This window comes from Amphibalanus amphitrite, unplaced genomic scaffold, assembly GCF_019059575.1.
Source record: "Amphibalanus amphitrite isolate SeventyFive unplaced genomic scaffold, NRLGWU_Aamphi_draft 000996F_arrow, whole genome shotgun sequence".
NCBI lineage: Eukaryota > Metazoa > Arthropoda > Thecostraca > Balanomorpha > Balanidae > Amphibalanus > Amphibalanus amphitrite.
In genome coordinates, this window is record NW_024882490.1 from 80180 (window position 1) to 103008 (window position 22829).

At 49.9% G+C, this 22829-nt stretch overlaps 1 protein-coding gene across 1 annotated transcript in view; it reads left to right on the forward strand.

Moving 5' to 3' along the window:
• Window positions 1-22829, forward strand: part of LOC122368989 (3-phosphoinositide-dependent protein kinase 1-like) — a 45400-nt gene that overhangs the window by 9767 nt on the left and 12804 nt on the right. The window contains exons 3-5 of the mRNA XM_043343340.1: window positions 15583-15778; window positions 16783-16862; window positions 21587-21742. Of these exons, the coding sequence (XP_043199275.1) occupies window positions 15594-15778; window positions 16783-16862; window positions 21587-21742 (421 nt within the window). The 5' untranslated portion in view covers window positions 15583-15593. The remainder of the gene's footprint in view (window positions 1-15582; window positions 15779-16782; window positions 16863-21586; window positions 21743-22829) is intronic.

Here is a 22829-nt window from a genome sequence, read left to right on the forward strand (position 1 = left end):
GGCTGTCTTGGAGACAGTAGCAGTAGTTGTCTTCTGGAGGAAGCCCCTCGAGAAATGATTGGTCGGAATTGACAAAACGGCTGAGTGCAACTCATTGCGTCTTGCTCCAGACTTATGAAAATGTGTCGCGTGTTATCCCAGTCACAGCAATATTCGTGGTATCTATTCAACCCTCGGAAGAAGTCGCTCTTTGTTAGTGCAGCGACTGAGGCAGCCACTGCTTTTATCCTGTGCAGCCCAGCCACAGTATGTGGTACCCTCGTCCTAGGATTTGCCCCCGCTCGGCCCCCGTCCAGCCTGCACCGGACCTCTGCCCTGCACGAGTTTGTTCACGTGCAACGCACCAATAACGGGGGCCGTGAACCGGGCTGTGGCCAGGGGTGGCTGGTGGGTCGGGCCGTCTGGGTTGGTACGACTTCCTGGCAGGAATGGGCTCTGCTCGAGTGTCAGAAGCGTGAGGCACTGGGCGGGTCACCATATCCTGAAGCTGGTAGAGAGACACCCTCCGTGATATAGACTGGCTTTTGTTTAAAGTTAGGGAGCGAGAAGGCGAAAATTATGTGAGTTGTAAGATGTGGATTGTGGATTGGCCCCAATTGAGTATCGCATGGGCGCCGTACGATGGCTATAGGTTAGTGCAGCCGCGCCTAGTTTACGTTGGGACTAAATATTTTCATACAGCTGACCTTGCAATACTACAACGCAAGTGGCTGCCAATGTCAGTGTCAATGTCGATGTTTAGCGCGACCCCGTGAGGGTCCTCCCACTCCCTCCCCCACTGGCCCCTGGGGGTCCTCCCGGCACCCCACTGGCCCCGGGGGACCTCCCGCCGCCCCACTGGCCCCTGAGGGTCCTCCCTCCGCCCCACTAGCCCCTGAGGTTCCTCCCGGTACTCCACTGGTCCCTGAAGTCCCCTCCTGCTACCACCCCTGACCCCTGTCGCGCTCTTTCTGTCGCCCCTGACCTTAAGGTCACCTTCTTTGCTGCGGAGCGGGTCATTACCAGTGGGCCTGAACTTCTGCTCGACGCCGGCACCGCCCGCTCGTTTCACTGTTTTCTTAGTGACACTGTCTGGGGGCGGTGCTGTTTGAGGTTGACCCCGCCCGAGTCGTCTGGCGCCGCGGGATCGGGGCGGCTCGTGGGAGCTCGGATGGTGCCTTGGTGGGCCTGGCGAGGACGCCGGATAGCCCCGCGTTGACCCCGCATGGGCCTCAAATGAACCTGAGTACCTACAACTACATACAAGTCGCCGCGTCGTGCGATGAAGCCGATGTCTGCCCAGCTGGGATAGATCAGTTGGAACTGGTGATAACGGGCTAGGATTGGAGGGAATGTACTGGGGAGGGGGCTCGAACTGGGCGCATAATGAAGATGATTCTGCCGAGCAGGGATGGACCAGTTGGAACTGGTGATAAGGGGTGTTAGGGAGTGTATTGATGAGGGGGCTCGAGCTGGAGCATTAGCTACTTCATTCAGAGGCTCTTGTTAAGTGTAACGTCATACTAGAATAGAAGCAACTTCGTGTGTTTTGGGACTTGTTTTTGCTTAAAATGTTTAGAATTGACCGTTTAAGTTGGCAACCGCTACGCACAGTTGAATGCTCTTTGTCGAAATTTCAAGAAGGTGCAGGACAAAAGCCGGGATGAGTACCTATGGATCATCACTCGATTGCAGTTCTCATTGTTTGGACACTAGCCAGCCCGTTTGATAGCCGAAGGCGCCTTATTCGACAACGGGACTGCAGGAGTCCTCAGTCTTGACTCCTGACATAGTTGAACCTCTAACATATTTTGACATTGCTGTAATCAACATTTAATGGGTGCGTGATTCATGACAATGGTTGATACTCGAAGGGACAACGGAGACAAAGACTGCACGCAGAGACAGTTCTCCCGGTCTGACCTTGTCCGATCGTCTGCTGCGACTCGATCGGCCAGCGACCCCGAGCTGGGAAACGAACTACCCCAAGGTCTGGGCAGTTCTGGCAACTGCACGATCCGGCGGTATCCTGAGAATTCTGACAGAACCGACCGTAATGACAGCGGTGAATAGCGCGGCGTATCTGATGGCCTACCCCATTGCAGTCGGTCTGGCGCACGGTAAGCCCCGATTTTCCTCCTGAAAAGGTGGTGGCTAATGTGTCTAAGAGCGATGAACGCCCTCAGGTCCGGGAGAGCGGGCGCTGGAGGTCTGGGTTGTCGCCAGGGCGTTCCGTGATAGCCACTTAGCCACTTAGCGAGAGCTCTGCCGAACACGTTTGTAGCGTGATGACCTTTGCGTGCTCCACGAGCGTGACAGGATAGAACTGTTCTGTTCTCGTGGAGGACACGAAGCTTGAAGGTCCGTCGAGTTGAGGCTGCAATTGACAGATGCATGAACCCTGTGCCGTATGGCAAGATATGCTCTGAAGCGTTTGGCCCCGTTGTTTGCCGGGCCTACATCGCGGTATATTTTGTTACGACAGGGCGCCGCACTAACTTTCCATGTATTGGCAGGAATGTCATTCATAATTAAGAACATAGTTATGTAATGGTGTAGTTCCCAGAGACAGTTGTGGCGTGGTTTAGTAATAGCGGCCGACGTGTGCTACATATTCTGCGCTGTCATTTTTAGTTTTAATATCTGTCCCAAAATACCATCACTGAAGTGACGGAGTCACCAGGAAAACCTTTTACCTCGTATTGAGGGGGTGTTTTTGCATTTTGGTAATCACGGGGCGAATCAGTTACCTACCGATATTCCACCCGGCTTCACTGTTTAAGATGAACTTATCTTGATGATTTGCAAACCTTTGCAGTCCCCGGCGTTGCTTTTTTTTTCTAGACACCCTCTTCGTGACGGTCTTTGTGATATCGTGATGAATTTCATTATTGCGTGACGGCCTTCGTGGTCGGTTTCGTGACGGGCGATCTTAGTGACATCCTCAACTTTTGGCATTCAAACATAGCTCGATGAAATGGGAACATTTGCGACATATGGCTGTCACATTTGACTCAGGATAAGCTCTAGGGACGGTGGAAATACCCGTGACATTTAACCGTCCTACATTGATCTGTGACGTGAAAGATCGGACTGCTGAACGAAATGACACTGGATATTGCGCGTGAGAGTACCCTCTGAAAGATCATGAGACAGGATAGGTCAGAAATCGTTCAAAGATTACAGATCGGGGCAGGTGGCGAGTGGTCTGTCACTTGTGCTAACTGTTTGGAAAGGTGGACAATCTGGACATGAATGTGACGTGCTATTTGATAACCAGCTGCCACTCCCACCAAATCGTTTGAACAGATGCTTGCTGACGTTAGAGGACTCGCAGTGACGCCGGGAGTATCCAGGAGTGTGTTCTCTGGAATGATGTGATTGGTGGCACGTCATTAATGCTTCCCTACCGAGCTGGGTAGTTCCATTGCGTCAAGGACGGTGAATGTTCGGTGGTTGTTTCGTATCCGTGATGTCGCCAAAGACGTTCTTATTTAGCCATTGGAAACCCCGTGCGAGCTTATGTGCGCATACCTCGAGGCGCGAACACCCCAGTCGTGTGAGATTCCCGTGAGAAATCCCTCCGGCCACACCCCACACCGGGCGGGTCAAAGGGTGCTCAGACTCTAATGGGAGGTGTCGGCTCTCACACCCAGAGACTCGAGTTCGAGCCGGGTGACGGAATACAAACACACCCTATCTGTGATGTGTTGGTGACAGTTGTGGGTGTCCGCTATCCGGGATATCCTGATCGTGCACTGGATACGGTCCCGATCGTGTGATGGATACGGTTCGGATCGTGCATTGGATAAATCTGGTACCTAATAATTTTTATCTAGATTTTCTTGCATTGATTGACATTGAAAAGAGCTGAAGAGAGCTGTTTTTATGGACTGGCTTGGTGAATACTGCAACGGATATCACGTTTATAATTGATTGCATCAGAAACTACTTTGCACCTTCAATTTGATTCATCCAACCTAAATGCAATTCATTACACTTAAGATTCAATTTGTTACACCCTCAATTCAATTCATCCAATCTGCCAGCATATCGATGAATGTCTGGACGGCCGGACTCGCGGTGCCGCAGCTCCGTCTCAGGAGGCCTCGCGCCGGCCGGCAGGTCGCTGTCCGTTTCCGCAGTGCGCCGCGCGCTGACGGAGCCTCACACCGGGCGCCGGGTTCGTTCACCTGCCGGTGGAACTCTGTCACGTCATGGAACGACCTGCCGTACCCGACGGCCGACCGGGCGTTCCCCTGTGCTCCAGGGGAACGGCCGCACGCCTGCATCTACGGCAGGTGGAGACGCCAGGGGTCGCGGGGGGGGGGGTGCACCTGGCTGTGGTGATGGGGAGGGGTCGAGGGGTGAATGCGATTAATTCTCGGAGTCCTCATGGTTTCACAGCGAGAATTATTTTGTAACAAGCTTGTACCATTTGCACCAATTTTTTTTTAGCTTTGGACTCCGTTGAAGCCGGATCATTTCTTGCTTCACCATCTGCGCGAAACATCCTTATTTTTTATACCTGGCTATAACTGTTTCTCTGATCTTCCCTCTCACCCATTCACTTTCATCTATCAAACTTCCTTCTGCGACCTTGCAAACTGTTTTCCTCTTCTAAATCTTCTCCATTCAAATCTGCATCTCGCCTGAACGGTCTTATTGAACACGGAGGCTGATTTCCCAGGAATTCTGAGCCCTCTCTCCGTCTCAGCCGCGTGTTTCGTGACTTGCTGATTTCCCAGCTGGCCCCTTTGCTGCTAGCGGTATTTGTCGCTCAACTGATCACTGTGCTCTGCTGGCGATGGTTGCTGCAATGTGCCTACTGCCTGCCGTGTCGGTCTCTCCCACTGCTTTTTCTGATGTGTTATACTACGCTGTTTAATCTCCACATAATGAATGGCACGTTTTGTAGTTTGGTTGTAAGCTCACTAGCCACGCCCAGGTAATGTCGGCGATTAGTCCGTCTTGGTGCACGTCGCGCGTGCTGTCCAGAGCTTCTGAATAGAGTATGTTTCTTGGCCTCCGCGTGTCGGGATGGCCGGCGGGGCGTTCCGTTGCAGCTGCCGACATTCCTGAATGAGGTGCGGCACACCTTCAAATTCCGGGCTCCCCGTCCGCTATGTGTGACGTCACTGTCAGCCACACGCGCCTGGGTCATGCACCGCCCTGGTTCTGACGTCACTCAGACCGACGGGCCGCCCACCGCGCACGCGATTGGTTAATGACGCCTGCCGAGTGACGTCATACACTCGTTTATGGAATCCGGTGTGTGACGTCATAGTTCGGCGGCTGTCGGACCGGTATGCAAAGGACGCTGTATAAGCGGGATGGTCCACGCTGGCTGCGCGACTTCCCAAGGACGTTTTGACGTCACAGAGAGAACGGGTTGGGTGTTGGTGTTCGATGAACGGTGTTCATTCAACGACTGGTGGCACCGTGCGAGCGCTGTGATTCGTCAGATATTGTAAGAAGGAGTGATGTTGGGGAGTTTTCGAGTAACGGAACGTCGTCACTTTCTTCCGTATGAGAGGATTGTTGGAACTTCGAAGCATGGCATGCATGGGTTTCCTGGCCGTTTGTGGTATACCCTCCGACCAAAGTTGTTTTTCTTATGACCAATCTCATCAGCAAGAGCCAAGCAAAGCCTTGAATCGGTAAGTTTTATGTAGGTATCATGTCACAAAGAAAACGATCGCTCGTTTGTTCATGGTCTCGAATGTCAAAACCCTAAACCACCACACACATAATTGGTTTGTCTTTCCAAATTGGTTGTGTCCACCACATTTGGTATTTTAAATAGAAAGCGTGTCTCGCTCAGACGCCAGACGTCCGATGCTCACGAGTCTGACATGTTGACATGGCGCGCGGCTTCCGTTAGGGGGAGGCCGCGTATCGGGGGCCGGCGTCAGGAAGTCGTACAGTCGGCGGCATGCGCTGCAGGGGATCTGCGATTGACGACTTTGTCTCCGAGAATGGACATATTGGACAGGATGGCGTTGTGCAGCAGCAAATGGCGTTGTGCAGCGGCTCTTGGAACTGTTATTCTAAGATATGAAGTCATAGACATGTCTCGTTCTATCCCGTCTTCTTTGTATTGTTTAGTTCCCCTTGCGCAGTGATCGAAAGAGAATTTTATATGCGTATATGCGGTATTTGGCTGGAAGTGAAAATTGCTAGGAAGTTATTTCAATATTGAGCAGTTGTAGTTTGCTCTTCGCAATTTTTGGATTTCGGAAAGATAAACCTTCTTTCTGTTTCTTATCTTAAAAGTTATTTATTTTGAATAATCTAGTTGTTGCAGGCTGACATACTTTGACTTGGTAGATGCGTCTCGTCATTCGACTACGCTCACTTATCATGGCTCATTTTAGTCAGCAGTCTCCATCCAATAAACATGCTGACCTGCGCCCACATGCACTCAGCGGGTCTTCCCCCTGAGTTCCGTGACAGGCCCGGCCGTCGCTCCGTGCCCGTGTGCGGGACCACCATGTGCCTCACGGTGCTCCGTGACCCTCGTGAACTCGCGTCCCCGCTCCCCCACACTCCCGCTCAAGGTTTACTGCCGACAACTGCGCACTTGCTCGCCCCGCACGCGCCTTTGTGCGGGCACCGGCTGCGCTTGTGGCTGACAATCTTTGTCTACGATGGAGGAACGCAGGGATTGTGGCTGAGAAGCTATCTGAAGTCGCTCTTGGAAAAGTTACGGGAGGTCTCCGTATTTACCTGCGTTTCTGCTTATCAAATATGAGTCTGTGTCCAACATCACGTCATTCCTCATACATCGTCGTTGTGACGCGTCGTTTTTTATTGTTCGTTCCACCACCAAGGTTTGCGAAAGGACCTCTCGAGTCTCGACAGGTTTTTTCACATGACACAGTAAACATACTCGTCTACGATAGCGCAGGACTCAATGGCGCCATTGATAACGTTTTGCCGAAGTGGTGGGTGTGGCCACTTCCGTCTGGGCAATAGGAATGCGCTTGTCTGAGACCACGTGTGGGAATCCACCGAAACCGTACGGCTACGCGTCGCCTCGTCTGAGGCTCACGCTGAGCCAGCGGAGGCCGCCACGCGGCTTTGCGTTTGCGAATGATAAAGGAACCACTGCGACTCACAATTTTTCGAAATCGATGATAATGGTAAGCGTACTACAGAGTTGCTGCAATTGCTCAGAGGGCCTGGTTCTTTTTCTCAGAAGACAGCTCGAAGCAGAATAAGGACGACAGTGAATTTATTTGTCAAACATTGTATTCACCTCGTTTTTTTATTGCTTGCTTTCCGTTTTCTTAGCAGGGAGTGTCGCGGCTTGCATCATATTTTTGTCTTGGCCCTTGGGAAATGTTTTATGTTAACGTAAGGTTCTGTTGTCGCGTGTCTCAATGGTGGACACTCCTGGGCCTGGAATGGTGAACACTCCTGGAATTGGGCCCTGGGTCGTCTGATCATGAGCGACGGCTTAGAAAAAAAACGAAAAAAAATTGTCGGATTTGAAGACAGAGCCACGTTACTCGGGATATGCCACAGCTTCTTATTTATTTTTTAATGCCCAGCTCAGTATCATATCACCGTTTTCTTACAGTGTTCCATTCCAGAAAAAGACCGTTACTTGCAAAAGAACATGCCAACAGACTTGCAACAGTGCAAGTTTGTGCGCAGCGGGGACCGCGGCCGACTCAGACAGACCGGAAGTGGGGAACTGCAACCGGAAGCTGGCCGGAAGTGTCGGCGCCGCGGGCCTCTGGGAGTCTGGGCCGCCGGAAGGGGCGGGGAGTATGGGAGGAATCGCTCAACACTGCGCACGAAGTGCAATGAGGCGATTGGTATGACTCATAAGCGATTCTGGGCGTAAATTTAAACTCGTTTAGGCTTTTTCGCTAATGAGATTTGTGGGTAGGTATCAGCAGGATCAGGATTGATGGGGTTTCCCTGGTGTGTTCATGTTCATTTATACCCATTGCGCTTGATCCTACATCAACCAAGTCAGTTTGTTTGAGCTAGTGATGGCAGGTGCATTCGTATAAGCTTTCATATTGCTTGGGCAGTTAATATTTCTAAATCACCTCAAAGCTTCTCATTTAGCAACATGCTCAGTTTTCATATATCGTCGTCAGAAGTCCCGCTTACCACCGGCCACTCGCCTGCAATCCTCCTTTGAAGGTGTTGCCCGCCCCCGTGGTCCATTAGACCAGCCACAGTAGCCCCGTGTGGTGTGCGGGATTCCGCCGCTACAAGCCGCCCGTGGGTGCTGTGTAGGCCGCTTTATAGCGCAGTTTGACCCGCGGCGGGGCTTACAGCGGTGTTACGGGGGCCGCGTCGGTACCGATTGCCGCACCTGTCGAAACCGACGGCGCACTTCGTCAATGTCGGCGGCCAGGTGGGCGGGAAGGCCATGCGTCGGGGCTCTAAATTCTAGACAATCGAGTGGAGACTAGGCATCTTTGGCTTGGTGTGTGATTGTTGGCTCTCAAGTCAAACATTTGAGTTCTGTAAGTTCTGTAGAAATCGAGACTGGCAAAAAGCCTCGCTTGGAGAGTATTCCAATCTCATGAATTTGAAATGTTTAAATTTCCTTACTGAATTCAAAGGATGGAACGGTAACGACTACCGTGCAATGTGCTTCACGAATGGGAAACTCTGCTGAGGGCCGCTGCCACTGCGCGGTAGCGTTTCCCGACCTTTCTACGTCGCCGCCGTTATTGACCGCTACTAGCTCCGGTCTCCAGATTACCGAACCGGGAGCGCCGCCCCGGGACGCGTATTGTCTCCGCCGGTACAGCCACCGCAGGAGGCAGGTAATTGGAAATACTAGCCGGTCTCTGATGAGGCCCGGCAGCGTCCAGCAGGTGTAATTATGCCGGATCTGAGGGCCGCGCCGTGGTGTATGATACTCGAGGGAGGGGAGGGGAGGGTATCCTGAGGAGGTCATCAGGTGAAGGGGAGCATCGGGCAGTGTCCCAAAATTTGTAGATGTGGGTGGGATACGACATCCAAATGAAAATCATTTTCCACTCTCACCTCCAGTTTTCAAGCCCAATTTTCACTCCCAATTTCACCGAGAAGGAGCAACTGCGTGAGTGGTTGTTTTTAATCTGTCACAAATTGTAGATGGATTAATGTTATTGATCATTTCCCATTCTTTTTGGGCCTTACCTGACCGACAATTTTTCACTCTCATCCTTTTTTTGGTCAGCAATTTTCCCCTCTGACACCCAAGCAAAAATATTATTTTGGGACACTGGCATCGGGTGGTGGGGTCATTTCGCGTCATGAAGCGAGTGTTCTTGGGCGATCGCCATTAGCGCTCGCTGAAACATGAATAAATGAACTGGCAAACTTTTGCGATTTGTTGCCTTGGCTCCGTTTTTCATCTCTTTTTCTGGCTGTAGAGTCGAGAGGACACTCGTTTGCGAACACCCTCGTAATCGGCTTGGTCGTGAGGCGAGCGATGCGCTTTGAGCTGCCCGATACTAATGCCTCTTCAGTATCTATACTCGTTCGGCCAATGTGCGCGGTTTTTGTCGTGTTTTCCATGATGGAACTCTCGTTACAGTATGCGTGAGATTTTGGTAGGGCTGCCAAGGATGGAACAAACATTTTAGATATTGCACGGCGTATTGCATGCATGTACTTGAGCAAGCAGAAGACTTTTCGCCCAGACGTAAGTGTAAGACGTCAACTTAGCGAGGAGTCAGGAGGACGGCATTGTCTCATGTGTAACCTCACACAGTGAATTTTCATCTCATCTGCCGTTACGCCCTGGAAGTCACGTTTTCGTACACGTGCACAGAGGTCATGCACCTGCGCTAAGATGTCTGCGTGGGTCAGGACCGCCGCTGGACGGTGCTAACCAACCTACGCACACTCGCACGAGGGTGTTGCCCTGATCCGGGAACGACCTTGACAACCGAGCTCCGGGCCGCTGCTGCGTTCAAGGCTGCCGACAAAATCAATGTCTGGGCCGGCCGGATCCTGCGACGGCCGGGCTCCGGCTTTCAAGCAGCGGGCGTAATGGGCTTGAGATGGGAATGGTATTGGGGCGTCGGTAGATACGGATTGTCAAATGAGAGGAGAGATGTTAGGTGACAAAAACGTGGTGGAATGAACGGGCTTTGGTGGAGTTGGGATCTATTGAGAGCCTTGAGGTGAGATCGAAGCAAAGGCCCTGCCGCCCAGATCTGGATAGCTAGCTTTTGATAGCCTGATAGCCTCTTTGGTGGAGTTGAAGACTACTGAGAATCTGAGATGATATTGGAGCAAAGGCCCTCCGCCCGGATCTGGTTAGCTGGGTTCGGAGAGGCGGCAAAATTAGACTGCCTCGGCCCGCAGTTTCTGAGGTTGAGGCTGTTTCCTGAAACTGTGACGATGCGGGTCAGTGGAGCTTCAGCAGCTCTGCTATGTATTCCGCTGGGGCTTGTGTCTTGCGACGGCAATAGCGGCGTAAGCGATGCCGACTCACGCCAGCCACTTGACCTCACCAATAGATGAAGTCAACTCGGAATGACGGAAGAAACACCAACAGAAGTGGATGGGCGCACAATGACGTCGAGTTGACGCGACGGTAGATTACAACACTCAAAACAACAAGCAAACTGAAGCAGTGACGGTAGCAGGTAGCAACTGAAGCGATAGCGACTGCTAAAGAAGCAGATGCTGAAGCGATGGCACAGTAGCAGCAGCAGAAACAGTATCCAATGAAGCGGTAGCAGCAGCTGGACCACCGGCTGAAACAATACTTGAAGCGTCAGCGGCTGCGGCCCCGGCGCCGTCGTCTGAAAACTCTCCCCGTTGCCGTCCTGTCTGGCCGACTAGCATTGATCGCCGTGCTGTGCCTGCCGGTTAGTGGTGGGACCTCGGGAGCCCGTACCGGGACGACGGGGGCGGTCGATGCGGCCTTGACCTGCTGCCCCCGGAGGTTGGTGACCCGTGTGACCTGCTGCCCGTGGAGGCTGGTGATCCCGTGTGACCCGCTGCCCCTGGAGGCTGGTGACCCGTGTGACCTGCTGCCCGTGGAGGTTGGTGATCCGTGTGACCCGCTGCCCCTGGAGGCTGGTGACCCCCAAGGTGACCCCGTGTGACCCGTCTGACCCGCTGCCCCTGGAGGCGGTGACCCGTGTGACCTGCTGTCCCCCGAGGCTGGTGACCCCTTGTGACCTGCTGCCCCCCCCCCCCCCGAGGCGGTGACTCGTGTGACCCGCTGCCCCTGGCAGCGGTGACCCCTTGTGGCCTGCTGACGGTGGTAGGGTAGGGGTGGGGGTGGACTGTGACGTGGGGATGCTCTGGTGACGAGGTGATGGTGTATGGCAGTTGACGCCAGGATCGAGAGGCGACAGACCTGATCCGGCGGCCGTATTCACTTCAACTTCGTAAGTCGATTTTCTTTCGTAAGTATAATTTGGTATTCACGTCGACACTTCTGAAGTTTTTATCGACGGAGTTCACGTGAAAAAAAAAAAATGCTTAAAAAGTAGGTCAAACTTAAGAAAATTCTTACGAAAATGGTCGACGTGAATACTGATCTTGTCAAATGCTGAAAAAGCGTGTGGCCTACGTGGCGGGGTGGAGCTGCAGCCAGCCGGCATCTGTATTCATTCAAAAATTGCGGGCAATGAATAGTTCTGAAAATGTTCAGCCCACTTTTGCGCTTATTTTTCTCATTCATCGGAATGTGTTTGTTTAAAAGGCAGAAAGCACATTAGCATGAACTCATTAGAAAACCCTTAACGATTCATGTAGAAAGTTGAAACGAAGTTACCCTGATTCTGCAATGCGCCACATGACGGGATTGTAATTTTCCTGCCTTTTTTCGGGCCTCACCCTCGTAGCACATTACCTCTGATATTGCATAACACAATATTGTGGCGATACAATATCCCACCATCGCCGAATCACAGGTCCTGAAACCCCCATATACCTACCCTCACTTTATTCACCGCGTTGTTTGCCTCTAAGCCTGCCATTTGTCCGAGTTTAATGGAGTGTTGACGACAGCGGTGGCGGTGCCGTTCCTTATTCCTCGGAGAAGCCGTGCCATTACTCAGAATCCGTGATTGATTCGACAGAAACGATGAATGGACGGCATACGGAGGAAATGGGTAATGACGTATGGAATTATGGATCCACTCGATAGGGGAAGGTGGGGTAAGACGGACCAGCTAAGGTTTGAGGCCGCATATGTTGCTACACTGCTCTCGTAATTCATATTATTTATAGTCTTCGGAATGCTCAATCCTTCCTCTGTTGATAGGTGTAAAGACTAAATTTCAAATTAAAGACATCTAGGTGGTGGATGCTCTTAAAGAGGGACATATCAAAAACTCAGACTAGAAAAAGCGTGGGGTAAGACGGACCACCCAGCAGTGCCTGCTATCCGTTCATGTGTGTTACACTTCTGCTCTGTAGGGGAGAGCGGGGCCAGTTGAACCACTTTTTATATATTGACATGCACAGCGAGACCTAGTTGTCATATCGAAAAATGCACAATGCCATGAAAAAATATGCTCTTTTGGCTTTATTTTAAGATATGTAAAATTATGTTTCAAACATATTTTGCTGCCAAACGCACGCTTATAAAACAGCTCTACACCCGTTTCAAATGACCCCGATGCGAGGGTCAATTGAACCAGCCCATGGGGTCAATTGCACCTATCCTTAACAATGGGATGTTTTCCTCTTTAAGGCCACTTTCTTAAGGAGATATTTTGTCCGGTTTACTTTTCCAAATGCTACATTCAATAGGTCGTTGGAAAGCTAAAAGTGCAAAGTTCCTTATAATAGGTGACATAAAGTACATAGACTATGGTAAAATGGGCGGATGAGGAAAATGAGAAATATCTCATGCTATAGTGTGCTTTCAAGCAAAAGGCTGGAGAAAAAGGGGTCAAAAATTGAGCTCTATTAAACTACTATTTCAGTTTAAAAGCTCATTTCAAAGGTGGACTATTTCCTTTAATGTTTACAGCCCCTGAACAATAACCATTGCAAAGGTCACCGGGGTCCATTGAAACGGCCTGTGGCCCTGTTTCAACTGACCCTCAGAGAAGCGTTTCAATTGACCCCATCCGCTCCCGCCATCTCGCACGCGCCGTAAAGCACCTGTCAAACGAGCTGGAGGGACGGCATCATGCTGAATGAAGGGCCAAATAAAGTGTTATTCCGGAGCCAGGAGTTCTTCTTTCAGCAAACAAAGGTATATGAGATATCACAAAATATTCATAAAAACGATTTCTCCCAAACGCCCCTCAAAAACACAAAAACAAGTGTCAAATCAAAATTACCGTCCGTTTGCCGCCCAAACGCCGTTGACAAAGGAAGTGGTCGAGCGCGGATGCGCAGTGGTGTCGGCAACGCCATATGTTGCATACTGTTGAAAATAAAGCCATGTTTCATCTGACCCCGTGTTTCAACTGGCCCCGCTCTCCCCTACTCTTGTAAGAAAAAGTAACCAGAATGGTAAAATAACAAAATGAGCCTTTATTCTTTACTCATGTGTGATGGAAGTGCAGCTAAAAGCTGGGAACATGTGTGTTGATTGTCGTTTGGCATGAATGCATGCTAACTGAGCACTTGCATGCATGGCTCACATGCAACAAAGACTCCTTCCTGAAAAATTAGCTTACTTAAGCTTGTGTCAATGTTTTGGAAAAGAACTTTCCATATGCAGGGTACAATGGACCACCACAGGGTAAGATGGACCACAGTGGTCCGTCTTGCCCCAAATCTAAATTCTGTCATTATCATGACGTATATGTCAAATAGCCCAACATTGCAAAACCTTGCCTTTCCTAAAGTGTGACAATAACTAAGTTTATAACTTTGTTCTTCACAGTTAAGTGCAAAATAGAAACTAATCATGCAAGAAAGGCGCCGTAATTGAATCACCCGTAGACCTCTTATATTAGATCGGTTTGACGAAAAACAACATTTTTCTCAATAACTCAAAAGCTATGCATCCTAGTAGCATGAGCTCAAGGTGGCCATTGTTACGAAGGAAAACAAACATAGTGAGTGCATAAAGCAGTAGATACCAGCAGCGGTTCAGCCGGGAGGGCTGGTGGTCCGTCTTGCCCCGCTGGGCCGTCTTACCCCACCTTCCCCTACCTCCGTGGCGGGATGAAAAGGGAAACCAACACAAATGTTGGGAGCATTAAGAAATAATAATCGGTACATCCCAATCCACAAGCTCCTTGAAAACAAAACAACATTTACGTAGTCGGAGATTTTGCATGCTGCCTAGTGCCGCCTGCTGGTATTTTTTATGTTGCCTTCCGTGCTGTGTGGTCGAGAAACGGCTGACTCGCGAGCGCTGCTGCCCTCCTATTGGCTGGCGCGGCTGCCAGCGCTGTGTGCCGGCCGCTCATTGGCTGACTGTGTTATGTGCAGCTACTGGGCGGGCACCGATCGTCGGGGTAAAATGTAACAACAAATGTAGCTGACGACACAAGCCCTAGCTACTTAAAGGAAGACTGCCACCTTCAAAAAGTTTTCTCAGATCGGCCTATGATTTATTCCCTGGACAAAACAAAATTTTAGAATTCACCTGACAAAGTATCATCACGTGAATCGCGAAAAAATTGTCGATTTTCATACAATTATCAATCGGTTAATGTCTAGCGACAATGTTTACACATCACTAGACTTCAAGGTCATAAGATTATTACATTTTATTTGAAAAAATAAGGTATTTTATGATTTACTAATATATGATTTCATGAGAAATTGGCCATGTTTAATTTATTTTGCATTTAAGTTCGTAAAACATTAAAAAAATCATGGCTCATTTGGAATGGGTCTGGCCCATGTTAAACCCCATTTCCCACACTTTTTTGGAAAAAATGAACTACTGAATATATAAGTTTAACTTTTATTTTGACACTCCGAAATTCTTCTCTGATCTCGAAACAATCAAAGTTTTGACATATATTTACCAAAAGATAAGAAAATTCATGTTTCAAAGTTATCGATAAACAGTAGAGATGTCGGTTTTCTTGGACTAAAAAAATGGCATCAAACTGAACTTTGGTCTCCGATTTCTCGCAAACGGGTTCGAATTTCGGAAAACCGACTTCAGTCTGGGACATAGGTGGCTCAGCTCTAGTGAAAACCGTTTTGTGGAAAAAAGGTGGCAGTCTACCTTTAATTAACTAGCTCTAGCTAGTAGATTTTCATTGGTGGTGCTTCTCAGTACATTTTATGATAAGTTCTTGTGGGCCTGTCTCAGTGTCTCATCTCTCCCATTCTGATCAATGCGATGGCTTATCTCTGTTTGGACCCGCCGTGTCCCTGCTCACCCGTATCGCTGACTTACTTGTTTGTTGTGTCGTTGACGTACGTACCTGTGCCAGACCTGTGTTGCGCGACCTGTCTCTGTGACCTGTGTCTCTGACCTCTTTCTGACCCCTCTGAGGAAGATGTTTGTGCCCGTCTCGGAGAGCCGAGTGACCTATATCCTGTGTCTGTAACCTGTATCTCTCTGACCAGTCTCTCCCTTCTCTCCCTCAATGGTGCGGAAGATGTCTGTGCCCGTCTCTGAGGGCCGGGTGGCCTCTATCTGTGACCCGTGACCTCTATATAACCCTCCGTCCCCCCTCTCTCCCCCAGTGGTGCGGAAGATGTCTGTGCCCGTCTCGGAGGGCCGGGTGCCCCCGGTCCGCGGTGGCTCGAGCTCGCCCGCGCCGATGCCGGCCGGTTCAGCTCCGTCCAAGACTGGCTCGGCCTCTGATCAGGAGAGCTGCACACCGCCGGCGGGAGGCACCACGCCGCGCAGACCCACCCGGCGCTCGGCGCAGGATTACAGGTGGGTGGATGTGAGACTACGAGACTACGGGTAGGGGTGTGAGCGAGACTATTCCCGGCCTCAGTGTGAGTGATTCCACAGGACTACGTAATCTACATGTAGGTGTGTTTGTTTATTTTTGAGCGAGACTGCGAGACTACATACATATGGGTGGGTGTGACTGAAGCTATAGAATAAAGGATTCGATCGTTGAGATTACAGGCCGGTGTGCAAGATTTGCCTGTCCTCACTTTGAGTGATTGACGGGTGATCTGGTGTGCGATATTACTCCTGCCATAACAAAGAGATGTTCGGCTTTTCTCTCCAACAACCCCACCGGCGCTCATACTCCTCTGAACTTTACTTACACAATGCGTTCTCGCTAGTGTTCATGGCCCAGCGTTCAGCAACTTTAAGCTAGGTTGAACTTTGATCAAATAGACTAACTTTCACTCTGCGGAGTTGAACTTTGATAAACTGAAAAGGCAGATGCAAGCGACCCCGGCAAATGCCAGTAAAGGAGAAAAGAGAACTCCCATGATTAGCCCCAATGGAACCGACCAGTAAAGGTCATACAAGTCAGTTATGTAAGGTAACCGCAATGTTCTAAACCGATCTTATCTTCCAGACCTTTACGGATCCTGGCTTGACAGACCTGACCCGAGTGACCCCAAACTCGACTTAATCGGGCGTGACCTGACGCACCTGACCTTGCCTCGCTTGTCGGGATCTTATCTTTGCTGAACTGAGCCCGCCGAACGTTACTTCTTCTAACCCGCCCGGTCCTGCCCTGACGTTCTGACGTTCTGTTCTGACGACCTGACCTGACTATAACTGGACCTGACCTGACCTGACCTGACTATAACTGGACCTGACCTGACCTGCCGTGCTCCGCTGTCGTGCTCTCTGCTCTGCCCTGCCTTGCCCTGCCCTGCACTGCCCTCCTGCCATGATCTACCCAACCCTCTCCTGCCCTGTCCTGCCCTGACCTGACCTCAACTGACTCCCCTAACCTTGTTCGACAGGTTCGGCCGAGAGATTGGCCAGGGCAGCTTTTCCACCGTCTACATCGGCAAGGACATCCACATCGACAGGGAGGTGGCCAGTAAGTGGACGGCATGTTCTCCTGCTCACGCTGACAGAAAACATTGGCGTCTTATTCTTTTGCTGTGAACCGTGGTTTGGGTGACGCTATATAATCACCGTAGTTCATGGCACATGTAGAATTTCCTTTGAAGCTTATTGCAATAAAGTACATCTACATGCCTCTGCATACAGACCTCTACATACAGACCTCTGCATACAGACCTCTGCATACAGACCTCTGCATACAGACCTCTGCATACAGACCTCTGCATACAGACCTCTGTATACAGCATATTCCGATGGATTTTCTCGGCATCAGTTTCCTTCAGTTTATCATACATCCGCCCACACTCAGCTTTGATAACCCATTTAAACTTTTGTATTAGCACGTCATCTGGTTTACCTTGTTTGCCATTTTTTATTCATGTTTGGTGAGCTTCGATAAAGATAATATTTCTGTTCACGAAGGGTTTATGTCTTACTCGCCTCCTGTCAAAACCTGAAATGTATAGGGCTGCATAGACCGCTTTCTCTTATCTTGCATTCCTGGTCCATTCTTTCATCCATCCATTCATTCTCTGGAATTCGGCCGGTGCATCCGGTGCAGCTGCACTGTATGTGCCGCGCGGGCTATGAATGACCCCGCCCTCTCTCGTCTGTAGTTGTTGGCAGCCGACCCCGCTCACCGTCTGAAGGCTGCGGTGGCGGCCTGTCAAATGTGATCTGTATTTAGTGGATGTCACTGGATGGGGTGGGGCCTTACATGGTCTTGTCTTTATGTGTCCTCATGTTTTCTGTCTACTCGTATATGTTTGTTTCCCCGTCCTTGTGTCTATATGGTACTGACTACTGAATGTTGAAGCGTGAGTCCTTGCTATGCACTTACACAGCACTGGTGAGGAGAATGTGCGCTTGTGACGTCACCTATGATGTCATGAGTGATATCACAGTGATGTCATGTGTCTATATGCGGTGGGAGGGAGTCATGTGCGGGATGGGCGGTGGCGGCCGCTCCCATCCTTCTAAGGAAGGGAGGGAGGCGGTATCGCCAGTTTTAGCAACATGTAGTTACCGGTGCGTGTTTTGGGAACAACAATTGAGCCATAGGCGAAGGTGTGGACTGTGGAGCACAAATTGAAGAGAAAAGGCTTGGATCTGATTTCGCTTTCGGTTCCCTTTCGCGGTATTGAAAGCAATTGGAATTGAAGTGTTTTGATTCATTGGGGTATTAAATTAGTGTTTCATCAATGAATCTGTATTGTCACTTAGTTGTTTTTGCTGTATTTGCCTTATTGGCTCCCCGTTTTATCCGAAATGCCGATTTTCTGTTTTCATTGCTTTCTTTCGATTACCCCTTCAATGGCTCCTAATTCCTAGTCGCTCTCAATGTCAGCACATTTGTCACCTATCCCCGCCTCTAGTATTTGTAATAACTTCTACCGGTCCTCCCCCTCTCCTTCTTTAGTCATGAGCCCCTGAGCGCGTGTATTTTGCATGCCCCCATCTGAGTCACCAGCCACTCGGTGGCGTGGCTGGAATGTCCGGTCTCTCGTGCAGGGTGCTGTGGTGTGTGTATTCTGAGCTGGCGTGAATTTCGGCATCGTGTTCTGTTCTGCTGTGGTGTATTGTTTAATTTAATTAATTGTGTTTGTTTAATTGTGATGATGTTATCAGGGTTGTGGGGATGCAGTGTATTGTGGCTTTGGCATTTGTGTGTTCTGGTGCTATTAGCTGTATTTGCCCTCAATGTGTGGGCTGGTGATTTATTGTTGGTCGCTTATTGCCCAGTTCAGATTCCTTGGTTTACCCTCGGTCAGAACAATGACTAATCACCTTTTTGGCTTACTTTCAAAACGTGTAAAAGCTGTGCCGTCTTTCATTTATATTATCATGTAAAACATGTCACCTTTACTTTCACCCTGTCCTAACACCTCAGTTTTGTCCCCTCCTCTACCACCGCTGACGTCACCACGCCTCCCTCCCTCCCTCCCTCTGTCCGCTCCCCTCCCCCTCTACCCCGCCCGCCCGAGACGGCTCCCCACTGCGGCTGGCCTGGCCTGGCCGGGCTGACGGCGGCGGCCGCCCCTGGCGGTATCGATTGAGCCCGCTGCCACCGTGCCCTATTGACCTGTCTAGCCGGCGGCAGTGGCACCCCATGACCCGGACTGGGACCAGCTGGGGGGGGGGGGGAGCAGGGGAGGGGACCGGCTAAGGGGGAGCGCTGTCTGGGTAGTAATGCGTTGTTTTTTAACAATAAAATTTAGCTAGGGATTTTGTGTTTTTTATTAGCCCGGCAGTTGCTGGGGTATTTCGCCACCCACCGTTTGCTGGGGGGGGGGGGGGGCGTTAAACGCCCCCAGCCGATAACTCGAGAACCAATAGGCGCAGCGAAACGCACGAGGCGGCAAACGAAAGAACGCGACGAGACGATTCAGATGAGTAGGGGAGAGTGGGGTAAGATGCCCAGGGTGGGAAAGACGCCCCACCCCCTCTAGCGGGGAAACAAAGAATCGAACCTGGAAATTAATGTTCTTAGCGTAAAGCGGAAGCCTGCCTTGTTAACTGCACAAAAATTTGCGAAGCTCAGTTGGGGAACGGCTGGCTGGTGATTGCATGTTTTTTATTTGCTGCTTTCAAAAAATATTTTGGCGTCAAAACATTGTAAATATCAAAGAAGGTAGACAATTTTTACGTCCCTTGCTATAGTCGTGATACATTAACATGCGTGTACTGTGTCCCAAACAGTTTGTTTCAGGGTGTAGTTTTATGGCTAACAAATTGTGCTGATTTAATGTTACTTCGGTACCTTGGGGTAAGATGCCCCCTGTCTTGATGGGGAAAGACGCCCCCCTAAATCCGTAGGCTGTCCTTCAAGCAGCCCGTCAAATCATTTATTACATACTTGTGTTGAGAGACAAAAGCCGATCTGGGACTATTGAGAGTCCGGTACGGTCGGCTGCTCCCCATGCCGGTCTCTCGGCCCACACAGCGACTTTTTGGGCGGCATCTGACTCTGAGAGCCCTCACGACGGCCTCTGTGGGCCCCATTATTGGTTCCAGGGCCCCCCACGACACCCTTTGAGGGCTCCCACGTTGGCTCCACGGGCCGCGCTGGCATCTGAGGTCCCCACGATGGGCTCGAGGGCCCTCAAGCATCATGAAGACCTATAAGGGCCCCACAGTGGTCTCCGAACGCCACCACGGAGGCTTGTTTGGCCACGCTGGACTATGATGGCCCTAATGATGACCTCTGAAGCCCCTTACGACACTTTTGAGGGCCCTTACGATGACGTTTGGTGTCTACTGCAGGCTCGAAGGGACTACTGATCCGTTCAGGCGATTCACGTGCCTATTTATGTCAATTATAGTGCAGGGGGCATCTTACCCAACGCCAGGGGGCGTCTTTTCCACCCTGTGGGGTAAGATGCCCCCTTTCACTTCTTCAGGAAAATGCTTAATAGCAAAAAAAGTTATCATATTTCAGGCACGAAAGTGTGATATTTTTGGAAAAAAATGATGTCGGCTTCCGTTGAAACTCCAAGTTTTGGCTTTCCGATCGTCATTTTCGAATAATATATGACATAGTTAAACCCTGGGCATCTTTCCCCACTCTCCCCTACTTTAAAGTTGAATTTGGAGGTCACAGGTCGGGTCAAGGTCAGGTCAAACACCTGAAATCGGGCTTTCAGTAGCATGGACTTCAGGACTTCGCAATGGGCGCCTCTCGTCATAAACTCTGTCCAAACGGTGCACAATCCATCATATAAGGCCTACAAGAGTGTCAGCTCCATGTAGGGGTCAGTCAAACATAGGTTAGGGTCAAGGTCAGGTCAACCGGGTAGGCACATATCCCCGAAAATCAAAACTGATATTCGCAGCCTGTGACACATGTTTAATGGGTAATTTGGGGCTTAGAACACGATGGTGACATTCGTTTTATCATATGTGTACGTGTTTGGCTCAAAAAGTTCAATTTAAGAAATGCATGTATCATGGTCGTGAAGTAGTCACGAGAAATTGCCAAGATTCAGTTCAAGATTTTGGAAAATGCGGAACGATAATCAATAATGGAAGATAGCCATTTGATTTTTCATGGTATTGGCAGTCTAATGACGTTTACGGCATGTCTTTATGTCTATTCTGTGATTTTATATGATTTTTTGAACATATGCCGTTTTTGGTCGAAAACTCAGAAATCATGACGTCACTAAGACCTCGATATTTCAAAAATTTTCCGACCGATTTTTTTGAAACTTTGTCACAATACACTTCAATCAATTCCCTACAGGTACCCAAAATTTGGCGCGCCTGCGGCGCGCCGCTTTTATGCTATGCCCGGCGAAAAAAGTGGGGGCGTTTAACGCCCCCCCCCCCCAGCAACTCGCGGGTTAATCTTGAGCTCGTCTGATGCGTGCACTAATTTTCGTTGGTTCTTGGTGTTTTCATTGGTTAACGTGAACTCCTCAAATGTTCTCACTTTTAACTTTCCGCACATCTTCTGCTTTGACCTACTCTACATCAGTTTCTGAATTCCCAGTTCAACGCTGTGAGCAGCGTCACACCATGTTCTGAAAGCCGTTACCTACCTTATGTTCTGACCTCACTACGGGTCTGTGTCCTCAGAAAAAAAGTCTGTGAAAGGCGCGACATTGTGTTACTACCCTCACATTGTGTATGCGCTTCCAGTAAAAGTCTGCGAAAAACGTCACATTCTCTAACCACACCCTGTTTCTGTGTTCGCAGTCAAAGTCTGCGAGAAGCGTCACATCATCCGTGAGCGTAAAGCAGAGTACGTGCGCCGGGAGCGGGACATCCTGAATCACCTCAGTCAGAGCCGGCGCCGCGACTGCCCGTTCTTCATATCGCTCTACTGCACGTTCCAGGACGAGGAGCGACTCTGTATCCTTGACGATTGTGAATGGACGGGAGAAGGAGGGGTAAGGGGGAATATAATGAACTTTTACCGAAGGGGATGGTAGATAAGAAGACGGGGAGCTGGAAGAAGGCGGTAGAAAATCAACCGCGGATCTGGTAAACTAGAGGGACAGAGGAAATGGGGCTGCTGATATGCTGACCGGAAAAAAAAAAACGAAAGGGAAAGGTGTGAGCAGAGGGAAACGTACTGATGATTTGATACGCGAGAGTACGAAAAAGCCACATTGCTAGCTGTTTTTGAAATAGTCATTTGATTTTCGACCGCAGCAAATTATGTCGGATTAAACTACAGGGTGTCCCAGAAGTCTTGAAGCTTTTTTTATTTTTGTCGTGTGACCTTGCTATGCCACCGATTAAGGCAAATGATGACTCAAACGAAAGAGAATGAACTGAAATTTTGTATTTGTGTGCGTAGAGCACCACTTTAGTCAGGTGGCCCCCGTTGTGAGTCGCACAAGAACGAGCGCGAGAGATCGCGTTCTTCGCTGCCGCCAAGATCTCCTGATTTGCGAAACACCGGTGTCGCCCTGTCCGTTGCTTGTCAGCTTCAGAGCCTTATTCCATGAAGCGAGCCAGGAAACAGCGAATTGACCCCAGACCCCAAGAAAACATTAGCAACATAATGATTTACTGATCAGGAAGTCTTCTGAGATGTTTTCACGCATCCACTACGAAAATAAGGCTCAGCTGCTTGAGCGCGCTAAGCAACAGCCCATTTTAATCCTTTGATTCGTCGCATTATTATGGGGCTAAGACAAATATCAACCTGTCACAGATAACATTTGCGACATATATTTATCATGGAATAAGGCTCTGAAGCTGACAAGCAACGGGCATCGCGACACCGCGGTGTTTCGCAAATCGGGAGGTCTTGGCGGCAGCGAAGAACGTGATGTCTCGCGCTCGTTCTTGTGTGACTCACAACGGGGGCCACCTGACTAAAGTGGTGCTCTACGCCTGAAAATACAAAATTTCAGGTCATTCTCTTTCGTTTGAGGCATGATTCGCCCTAATCGGTGGCATAGCAAGGTCACACGACAAAAATAAAAAA